This window comes from Pygoscelis adeliae, unplaced genomic scaffold, assembly GCF_000699105.1.
Source record: "Pygoscelis adeliae isolate BGI_AS28 unplaced genomic scaffold, ASM69910v1 Scaffold14, whole genome shotgun sequence".
NCBI classification, from domain to species: Eukaryota; Metazoa; Chordata; class Aves; order Sphenisciformes; family Spheniscidae; genus Pygoscelis; species Pygoscelis adeliae.
Window position 1 is genome coordinate 8188075 of NW_008825109.1, and position 11957 is coordinate 8200031.

Here is an 11957-nt window from a genome sequence, read left to right on the forward strand (position 1 = left end):
CCGCCCGCGGAGGTGGGTCGGGACCGGGACCGGGGCCGGTGGTGGGGCGCCGTGTACGCTCCCCCCCGTGCCTGACAGAATTTACCCCCGCTCGACCTGGGAGCTTTCGGTTTTGCTTTCCGAGCTTAAGCGTGAGGGGGAGTGCTTGAACCCCGCGACCAGTTTTAATTAGGAATACTCTTGTCTCTGTTAATTATGCATTTAACTTCTAACAATCTCTATTTTTTAATTCGCCTTCTCCCAGCAGCTCTTTGTAAGCACGTTATGTGAAGTACCCGACCAGCTAAAACACCAAGCAAAATAAAGGCTTCTGCAATTACAGGTAATTTGCGACACGCCTGCACATGTTAAGAGAGCTGCATGAAGGTAAACAGCTTGCATCAGTAAAACTGACAGGTTCTGTGAGTGTTTGATCACACAGTGGAAACATTTATCAGAATTACAGGGGGAATAGGAAATGAGAGGTGTGAGTCAGAAATAAATGCATTTCTGAGTATCAGGGCTGGATAAGATTACACGAGGAATGAGTACTCAAGACCTTAAATAAAATTTGAGAGACATGTTGGAGTAAGGGCAGGAGTGCTCGCTTAGCTCGTGGCAGTAGCTGGTAAGTGACAGTGTTCCTGTGGCATGCTGTGCATGGCTGTTTTTCCCGTCATTGGGCTTCCTAGGTTGGGTGTTACTCTTCCAGTCTCGTGTGTTGAAGAATCTCTCTTTCTTCCCCCCACCCCCCCCAATAGAAGAATTAATTTCTTCTCGTGCTCTGTTAGTTTTCACTATGTAGCCTGGAAATACTCTTAAGAGAACAGGCAAAGGGTTGAAAGAAGGAAGTGGCCTTTTGTCTTAAGAATGCTCTTTTAAACCCAGTTTTTGTGACTTTGATCACTAATGAGATTTTATTGGCTGTGGCCTGTGTGAAATGATATGAGAGTTTGGGCCCAGATTCTGTTTGGGATTACCACAATGTACGTGTGTGCACTGAGTCGAGAGCAGAATAAAATATATTTTCATCCTTGATTTTGTTAAATAAGTTATACGTGGTTTCTAGTATCTCTTGCTCTCCACTGTTCAGCCTGGAAACCCTGCTTGCCAGATACTTACCTTGAAGAGCCCCAGAGGAAAGGCAGCAGGCAGAAGGATGTGCATGAGATTGTTAGGTTTAGCTTAGAGGACAAGGCAATGGTGGGCAAAGCCTCAGCCTGGAAGAAGGAGGCACCCTCGTGTGTCAACTAGGCATTGCAATGTGATTTTCCAGGTGGGATTTCCAACGCCTTTGCAGAGCCATGAGGTTACAGCTCTACTGTATGCATCAGGGTTTCTGGGAGACTTCAGTCCCCAGAACTGTCAGTCTTATAATTAGTAGAAGGACTACATATCACAGACCTTAAAAATGGAACAATAAAAAGCCACGAATTAAAATATTTCTCTGGAGGAATTAATTCTGTCCTGACAGGGCTAGTTCTCTCAACTTTATGAAGCTTGGGCGTCTGATTGTGTTGCAGTTTTGCATCCCTTGAAGCGTGGTAGATTACTTGGGCAACCTCATTTATTTTGTGCAAAAAGTAATTGTGCAGTGAAAAAGGTATGGCAGACTATCTCAGTAGTTGGAAAAAAAGCAGCACTTTGAGATATATGTACAAGTTCTTAGTAACAGTCATTGCATAAGCTCAGTTGGGACCCCTGAGTAAAGGGGATGCTTTACAAGTTGATTCTTTGTGTTAGTCAAGTGACCAGTTCCAGTGAAATCAGTCGTCCCAGAAACTGTATGAAACAGGAGCATGGGTTGAATCTTTGTTTTTTCTTTTGACGTTTTTCCTTGTTCTGTTCCTCACTGCTTTTAACACGATGACTGATTGAGTTATCTGAAAGGAGAACTGTGACTCTTGCCTGGCTAAACACCAGTTTGTGTAAGGAAAAGCTTGAGGTGATGATACGTGAGGAGAGATAACGTGCTGTCAAAACAGAAGGAATGTGGAAAAAGAGAAACACATCTCCTATTAGTTGATAAAGTTGAAAAGTAATTCTATTCCTTATCTCATACAAATGTTTCTTCCTGTAATAGATTTTTCTAAGAAGGAAAAAATTGCTTTTGTCTTTACTTTTGATGACAGAAATGATAACAAAATACACACTCAAGGAAAAGCTGCACTGCAGTATAAAATCTTAGTGTTTATAAATTTAATTAGCATTTCCAAAAGGATGCAAGTTCTGTCTGTGTGTGAAAGACACAGTGACTTGCCAATTTTGTAGGAAATGTTACGCTGAAGTGGGAGTGGGCAGATTTGTAGAGGGGATGTAGACATTTGCCTAGGTCTAGGGGGAAGGAAATAGGAATTAAATAACAGGTTAAAAATACATTAAAATGTCATAACTAAAAAGTTGCTATTTTCATGACTAGGAGCAAGGCACAGTGTGTATAAAATTTTCTTTAAAAATACGCGAAATAGGACACTTGCCTCAGTGAAGACATAGTCCTCAGGAATTTGGCTTTCTTTCAAAGTGGGAAATTTAAAGCACATTTTGAAGGAAAGGTTTACAGGGGAAAATGGCTGAGAGGGGCCAAATTCTAATAGGACTTGTGCTTTCTTGTTACGCCTTCAAGTGTGACTGGCACTTCTGATTTCCGGTTTTCCACAAGTGGAGTGAATTTGTGCAGAGATGTTATGGAGGATAGTAATCCTCCATTTACAGTTGTAGGCTAGTAAAATAGCTATAGGTATTTCCAAACATGCTTGGAAAATTACTTAAAACTCATGTAGGGGCATGAATGTGGGACAGTCATAAGGGGGTCATTGTGGGTAGAACTGAACCCTTAATGCTGTTGATATTTAACTAGCATACTTTTTCAACATTTAACTACATACATATTGGGTCCTAATCAGTTGTGTTAAAGGCTATCTCTGGGTTTCACACTGGGTGTAATTAGAGCAAAGAATGCCTCCTGTTTTCATAAACTTGAGTAGAAGAAAAGTACAATGCTTGCAGTGTTCAGACCTGCAACTGTCAGAGGTTTCTTGTTCCTGACGAGTCTTTGCCTGTTCTTGTGTCAAATCAGGTATACTGTAATCCTTCTGTCATGGCTCTTCTGTTCTCCAGCTTCCACTCTGATCTAGAGATAGCTGTTCAGAACAAAGTTTAAGAGCTACTAGAGAGAATTGCACAGGCTTTTGTGATTATTAGACTGCTTTTCTGAACTTTATTCAACTTTTTAGGAAAGAAGTAGAGTTGTTGATATTTCAGAGTGTTCCAGCTGCATGCTCATTGAAGTTTTTAATGTACTGCTGTAAAATTAAAATAGCTGGAAGCTGCCTATAATACTGAAATGAAAGGATTTTGATTACCAAAGTCTGAGTTCAAAGCTGCATATTGTTAGTTTGAACTCTGCATTAAAGCTATAGCAATGTAGGGAGCTGTATTTTTCAGGTAGCAGGAATATTCTGGATGATTGAATCCAAGCTCTGTACTTCCAACTTTGAACTGGTACTTACCTGTCTTGGTCCACTGATAACAAGGTACAAGTCTGAAGCCTGTAATTGCAGTGGAGCATTTCAGAACAGCCCTGTGAGATGGTGAGATTTTTGTTATCCCCAGTTTAATGTCTGGGAAACTGAGGCATGGGGCAGGCTGACAAATTAGGTAGGAAGCTGAGAGAGTTGGCAGGTAATTGCTGTAGCCTGTATGCCAGTCTTTCTTGGTGAAATAAAAGGATGCTGTCTCTGGAAGACGTTAATCTGTATTTATTAGGAGCTTCCTTGGTTCAGTCCTGGCAGTGCTGCTGTTCTTGTGGTACAGCTGCAAAACTAACTCAGCAATAGGAATACCAAAATTTACCCAAAATTGACCCAGGTTGGCAGGGTGAAGGTATGCTGATACAAAACTGCTGAAATCCAGATTTGTGTGTTCAAATCTGGGTATGAAACAGCATATACAACTCTAAGAAACCTTGATGCTGGTTATCAGCCCCTATATGAGCTAGTGCTCCCAGCGTTTAGATCAAGACCTGAACAGAAGGTTGTATCAGCAGTGCCTTTGAATGCACACTGGACCTCCACATACAGCAATACTTCTTGTGTGAAGTTGGGTCATAAAATAATTTTGGTAATGGATCTTGGGTCTGATGCAGTTTAGATGTTTCTAAAGCTTTTCTATGGAAAAATTTTGCATTAGAACTGCCACTCTCAGGCATCTGAGTTATCTTTGTCCCCAGCTTGGGGGGTGGGGAGGGACACTCGGGACCAGTGCTTTTTTGCTTAAAGATTATCTTGGCTAACGCATTCCCACATGGGATAAAGTGACTTTTGTCTTGGCAGACTGCTGATATTGTATCAGTATCTGGAGGCACTACTGAAAGTGGTGGAGCATCACACTGGACTGGTAACTCTTGGTACACCCTACACTAAAATTCTGATAGGAGTGGAGGCATCGTGAACACCCTCTACATTTCTGTGTAATTCCAGTAGAATAAGTAAGTTAGTATCCAATTTGTAGCTGTGGGGAGAAGGGTATAATCTTACTCTGAATTTATGTATAAGTTAGCATACTGTGGACCCCTTCTTGACTGGGAGTCCTAGTTGTTCCTGTACTGTCGGTGAATAATTGTAATACTTGCTAATGACTACTTTTTTTGCTTGGTAATATCCTATAGCAGCAAGTGCCATGCTGTGTATGTGAAAGGGATGTATCTTCTGTTGTTTTTACCTTCACTGTGTTCTAGTTGTGGTTTGCTGAAGCTGTGGATTTAACCATTGACTAATGATTTCCCAGTATAACAGTCTTTAACAGAGTCAAAAAAGCATCTGCTAACGAGCTGTACTCATAAACACAGGAGCTCAATGATAATTGTCCTCAGCGTTGTGAATTGCAGGGATTTTCACTGGGTGTATGCACCGTGCTGTGATTGCAGTTTAATGTAGGCTTACGGGAGCTAGCTTTAAAGTAGAAGGCAGTCTGGCCATGGCAGCACCGAGATCAAAACAACACTGCCCAGAAGCTGGAGAACTACAGAAATAGTTAAGCTGTAGTTATTCTCTTGCTGCTGTCTAGCCTACTAGTCAAAAAAACAAAACAACAACCACCCCCCTCCCCCAAACAAACCCAAAACAAAACACCTGCATATGTGCCTCTCTACGTGTTGTGTGATCATCTAGAACCATTTCCCTTGTAACTACTCGGTGGAGCATGGTGATCTTTTATGATTGTTTTTAACTCCCACTGTAACAGCCATATACTGTCGTGATCCTCTGACTGTTGAAACGGAACAGAAGGTTCAGCTGGTAGCAGAACAGATACCTATGCTGAGGCTTGGAAAGGCTTATTTTCATGACCAGTTGCAATTTTTTTAAAGGAAATTTAATACTTAAAGATAATACGCTCCCATGTTAGAATAGGTTCTAAATGCTCAGTTACTCAACCTTACTGACTTCAGCATCTGCTGTTCTTCCCAGCTTCTTCCTTTATAACCAGTCCCTACCCTCATTACTACTTCACTTTTTTCCCTCCAAATTCACCTAAGCTTTCATGTCTAACTTATTCTTGTACTGTGCTGTACTTCTGAGACTGGCAAAGCAGGTAAGTCCTTGACTGTCTACATACTGTTATTTCTGTAGGTATTTAGCTGGATTTGCTCACATAGAAATAGTATCTGGACTGGCTTTATGAAAATAAGAGTTTACCACCCATTAAAGGGAAGTAGCTTTCCTGCTTTCTTCTTTGGTCAGCAAGACAGTTAATATTTTACTTGCTAGTAAAAAGGTCTTAAAAGCAAGTATCTGGAAGAAAGATCACCTATGATCATGAGTCAACATCCTAGCTTTTGAGTAAGTTAGGAGTAAATGAGCTATCACATCAGTGCAGATAGCCCAAAATTGATGTTTAGCTGGAGTGATCTGCACTGATGGCTTAATAGTATGAAGGGCCATACTTAAATTCTGCTTGGGTCACTGTGTCTGTTTATTGGGGAGAGGTGGGCACTTCAGTGGTCTGTGAATTGCCTTCATTAGATCCCCTAAATTGCAGTGAGAGCTGTTTAAAGCCTGCTAGTAGGAAACACTGGCGCCAGAGTATTTGGATGGAATTCAGGCTGTCTGAATATGGCCCTACAATCTTAACTGTGCCACCCTTCAGGGAGAAGGTAGCGAGACTTTACTGGTATCTGATCAGTGCCTGTATCAATCTCTGGAGTGTCCCAAAGTCATATGACTTTCCACCAGCATAAAAACAAGCCTGAGAGGCCATGAGTACAGCAAGAAGGGGCAAAGGTTGGTGACTAGCTTGGCAAGCAGCAGGAAGAATAGGGGATGGTGGCAGGAAGAGCTGAAGAGATAGTTGGAGGATTTGGAAAAGTAGGTGGGAATGGTGAAGGGGGGAGGGTTTGGGCAGATATGAAAGACAAAGGCTTTTTTGGGAAGGAGAGGAAATATCACTAGGAGACTTGGGGCAAAAGGCTGCCTCTCCAAAGTATGGTGGCTTTTTCTGCATCGATCCAGGTACAGACCTGCTTTTGCTAAAATTGAAGCACTATGTTTTGGCTTAGCAAGCACAATATACTCTCAGGTGAGATGGAGCAAGTCAGATGAGTATAGTTTCATGATGTATTGTCCTCAGCAATAAAGCTTTGCCAACCCCGCTTCCCCACTGATTGCTCATTCTTACCCATGCGTTGCAATTTGCAGCCTGTTTTTTAAATGAAGTTGTGCTTTTCAGATGCTTTGTGTGTTTGTGCTGTAAAACAGATTGGTGAAGTAGATTTGGTTTAGAAAAAACATATTAGTACTGGGAATAACTTTTGAACAAGCCACCTGGTTTATAATGCACCCCCACAAAGTTGCAGGAGGTGGAGAACTGCAGTGTGACCTCAGGAGCAAAGAGTGGTGGGGAAGCATCTTGAGCAACTTTGCCACTGAAGACAAGGTACCCTTTAACTACATCCTGAGGCACTCATATTTTTGAATCCCTTTCTGCACAGGGAGACAGGAAGGAGTGATTGCATGTCAAAACAAATCCTTGTGAAGTTGTGGCAACAGGCAGCAGTATTGGTGTACAGTGAGAGGTGAGGCGTAAGAAACAGGGCTTATGAGGAGGGGATACACAGGTTCCACTTCTCAGCCTTTCACACTGTAAGGAGGTGGCTGACAGGCAGGGAGAAGAAGGAACAATGAGGAACAATGACTGAGAGAAGAAATGCAAGGAGTCCAGTGGAATTAAAGGATGGGTGAATGATGTGTGTAATACCACAGTTTACATGGTGCCAGTCTTCTACAGGATTTACATTCAGGTGTGCATAAGTATTTCTAGTCATAATAGTTGTAGTGTCATGTCATAAGTACTGTAATTGCAATGTATGTGTAATAGTAACAGAGAACACTAATAAAAACACTAATAAAGTTGTAACTGTTCATCTGTTTAACAGACAACGATCTCCAAAGCAAATCCTGAAATAAAGGCTGGTCTGATAAAAAAATCAGATGGCAAAAAAAGGGGTGGAAACAAATATTTTACAAAACATATTAGCCAGATTTTATCTCTGGTATTGAGGGTCTTTCCTGTACCCTCATAGGGTTGTTAACCTACAGAGACTTTCCCTATATCTGTATGCTAATGAAAAATAAACTTTCTTCTTGGAAAAATAACCTAGCAGGATAGGAAGGTAACTCTGCTTCCAGGACTGTTTTCAGACAGATGCGGAGGTAATAGCCCACGCAGACTCTGCATCCCAAAAGAGGCTCAGGAAAGGTTCTCTCCAATCTGAAGAAAATCCTGGGTCCCCCCCCTTGGTTTTCATCTCCTGAAGTATAACCCCACACAGTCAACCAGCATGATCTGAGGGAAATGTAGTTTATGGAACCAGTGAAGGGAGATTGCGCTTACATTCCAATAACTCAAGAAAAAAAATAACATTGCATTCATATAACAATTAAATGTCTTCGTTTTCCCTGAGTTGTTGTGTACTTTGACTAATGCTCTGTATTATTGTATGTGACTTACTAATTATATATAATTCTGCTGAAAAGCAGAAAGGTTTTCAACATTACTCAGAATGGGAGTGTGACGCAGAAGACAACTGCAATGAAATGTCTTCATTTTCTTCCTCATGCAATGGGACCCAGCTCAGAGTTAGGAAAATTGTAAAAATTCTGTCACGTGATGGATATGATGGCCTTTGCGTCAGTGGCTGCTCTTATCTAGAAACCTTGAAAATGTCATTTTGCTTATTGGTGCCCTGTGCTGTAAATGCCAAAGGAAGATGGTCTCTGAGATGCAAATGAATTAACAAAGTTGAGAAATAAAAACCTTTGTGAGGAATGTTGGAGCAAAGAGATCTGTGAGCACTTTTAGAGGGTCCTGGCTGATAGGCACAAGAAATGCTGGTTTCTTGAATTCAGAGTGGTTTGCAAACTACCTTTCTGTAAATCCCTCTGAAGTGGAGGAGTGGGGGGACGTGGGCTGAAATGCCTCTGAATGCTCTCTGTGAAAGGCTGTTGTTTGTGGAAGCTGAGCAAACCGGGACAGTTGTGGTGTTCCTGGGGAGGTATGTGGGAGACAAAGGTGAAATCCTTTAATTCATTACAGTCATAGTACTTTGAAACTCACCTACTGGAAACTATATGCTTCTGCTGAAAAGTCTCTGAGCTACTGCTGGCCTGTCTGAACTCTTCAAATGTTGACTTTAGCACTCTCCCAGCCTCTGAAATGTCTCCCCTACTCTAGGAGTAATGCAGTCTGTGTTATGAGGGGAAAAAATCACCTGACAGGCACTGACAATGAAGGAGTCTTTGTCTAGTTACCCTAGGCTGTCTGTAGTTAGCGGAGAGAAATGCAATTTTGGGATGAATCTTTAAGCACTGATTTTAAACATCCAACTCGAGGTGGATAATGACCCAAGAGTTCACCTTCATTGCTTCCAGCTATTGTGGAACTTGCATCAACTAACAATACAGAGCCCTACAGTCACATTTTTTAAATTCGTGAATGCAGGTTATCCAGACCTGCTCATGGAAGGTGCAGAGCATCAGCAGCAGTTCCTCAAGGTCTGTCTTTATTGCTGGAATGTACTCATGAAAACATTGTTTACACTCTAAAGCTAAGGATGGGCCAACTTGGCTTAATTTATATAGGAGTTCTAGCTGTCTAACAATTTATTTTTTAACATAACACCTACCTTACTTTTGGCTGATGTCATCTTCTATTCTTTTGTTACTGTTATCAAACTACTAGAAGTTGTAGCTTTTAATTTAAGGCTGTTTTCATCAATTTCTCCTGTCTGCTTTTCCTACTTAATGTGGCTAATAGCTGTTTTCACTTGGCAAATACATCTAGAAATCAAACGAATGTGACACCATGTGTGTAATCAAGTAATGAAATATTACCTGCTGCTATGTGATTGGATTATTATTTATGACTGCTTATAGGTAAGCCCACTGCTTACCCAACAAAATGTTGCCACAGCCAATGGATATGCTGCAATTATATGATATTGCCTTTATTTTATACCACATGCTTGATGGTATTTGTTTTTCCCATCTTGATTAATCTTAGTTTTGTTTATTTGTCTTGTCTTAGGTCAGACGATTAAAACAAGACAATGGATTGGGGAGCTCTACATACCATTTTAGGAGGCGTAAATAAACACTCCACCAGCATCGGGAAGATATGGCTCACAGTCCTGTTCATCTTCCGTATCATGATCCTGGTTGTGGCTGCAGAGAGAGTCTGGGGGGATGAACAAGATGACTTTGTCTGCAACACTCTGCAACCTGGTTGCAAGAATGTTTGCTATGATCACTTTTTCCCCATCTCTCACATCAGACTCTGGGCCCTGCAGCTGATCTTTGTTTCTACACCTGCGCTGCTGGTGGCCATGCATGTAGCTTACTGGAGGCACGAGAAGAAAAGGCAGTTCAGAAAGGGAGACCAGAAATGCGAGTACAAGGACATTGAAGAAATCAGGAAACAGAGGTTTCATATTGAGGGCTCCTTGTGGTGGACGTACACTAGCAGCATCTTCTTCAGACTGGTCTTTGAAGCAGTCTTCATGTATGCATTTTATTTCATGTACGATGGGTTCCGAATGCCTCGCTTAATGAAGTGTAATGCTTGGCCCTGCCCCAACACAGTAGACTGCTTTGTTTCTCGACCTACTGAAAAGACAGTGTTTACTATTTTCATGATTGCTGTGTCCAGCATTTGCATTCTTTTAAATGTGGCCGAATTATGTTACTTACTGACAAAATTTTTTCTCAGAAGGTCTAAAAAAACTGGAAATCCAAAACATCACCCCAACCATGAGACTAAGGAAGAAACCAAACAAAATGAAATGAATGAGTTAATATCTGATAGCTGTCAGAACACAGTTATAGGATTTTCAAGTAGCTAAGGTGGTGTCAATGCTGGTGTTCACTCTTTTTGGAGTGAATGTTCTTTGTTTAAAGGCTGCAAATGAAATTTGTTATATGAAACAATTTAAGTTGAGTGAGACTTTGATACATAGTGTCAGGTGTCAATTATGCACATCTGAAAAAAGTCAGGGCAGCCTAAACATGTGAAAATTGCGTGAGGATTAAATAGGAAAGTGTATCTTACCCTTACAAGCTGACTATGACAAGTGGGAAACCCACCAATACCTCCATGCTGACACAGCTCCTGAAAACTACATGCAACAGCAATAAGAACAAAATTCTTTCCAAGCTAGATATTCTAGTATTACAAGATGTTTTATAATAGTGATAGTTTTTACTTGTGAACTGACAATTAAAATATTTTTCTAAAATCTAAGATTCCATGTTACTTAAGGTGCTTATAATACACAACTGACTGTGTTTCGTTTCTTAACCAGGCATATGCAGACGAACCCCGTAGTGCCATATTCATAGGGAGGAGACAGCGACCTTTACAGCTTTGCCAGCACTGCTTGAGTCTGGACAGGTAGCTTGAGACACTTGCATACGCACTGCTGGCTGTAGGGGAAGTTGTGTGAAAGCTCACTACATGTAGTGTGGATAATTGAGGTAGCTAAGTCCTGAGTGCATTATGCCTGAACATAGCATGGCAATATAGATACAGCCTAAGTAGACTTGCTTTAAACATCTAGCAGGCTTGGTAATCTTATCGATCTTTTAATTGCATACTACCAGTTTTATAGCAACATACGTAACTTTATGTAAATGTTTATTTCTCTAATGTATTCGCTGTATTTGTTTCTTTATGCTATATCACATCATGGAACTGTTTTGGTTTTGATTTGTTTGCTTTTTTTATGGTAGACTGACGGTGCTGTTATGAAACTAGGGTCTCTTTGGTTTGAAGGACATGGAAGAGTATCGCTGGAAACGGAACAAGTCTTCTGAATAAAAGGCAAACACTTTAACCTTTCTCAGTGAAGTGAGAATCTATATGCGAATGCTAGTGAGATCTTAAGCAGGACAAGTGCTTATGAAAAACTGTTTTTGAGCAGGGACTTTACATCCAAAGTGCACGTAGCCCATACACGCCCCTTATTCCCAGCCAGAGCACTGATGCCCTAATTCTGTTGTCCATGCTCTAATGGAGGTATGCACGTAACTCTTGAGTGTATGGGAGTATGTGCTTGTGGGAGGGGTACGCTGTTGAAAGCGGGGGTCCTGAAGGTCAAAGAGGTGGGTGTAGTACAAGACCCTAGCTATAGTGTCTTGTGTGTGTTTCCTATTTTGGATCACTTCTCGCCACGATAAAAATGTCAAGGGTGCACTGACCTCGCCAGAGTTGCTCTTTTTTTTACACCAGTGCAAATGGATTAGCCTCATTGCTTCTGTATCACGGAGCTACTCTTTCAAGGGGCCTAAGCAGGTATCCCTAGGAGCAGAGGTTACACTCAGTGCGGTTTTCCTCCTGTTGTACCATGCTTTTTCTTACAGGTGCCAGCACAGCTTTCTGTGCCCATCCTGTAAGTGGGTTTGGGGTGGTTGGTTTTATGTGTGACCAGT

General features: G+C 41.4%; 1 protein-coding gene across 1 annotated transcript; it reads left to right on the top strand.

Moving 5' to 3' along the window:
• The first annotated feature begins 289 nt into the window (after positions 1–289).
• Positions 290–10704, top strand: LOC103920118 (gap junction beta-6 protein). The gene is made up of 2 exons (XM_009327781.1): positions 290–322; positions 9559–10704. Exon 2 carries the CDS (start codon positions 9581–9583, stop codon positions 10370–10372), a length of 792 nt encoding a protein of 263 aa, XP_009326056.1. The 5' UTR covers positions 290–322; positions 9559–9580; the 3' UTR covers positions 10373–10704.
• Positions 10705–11957: the final 1253 nt, after the last annotated feature.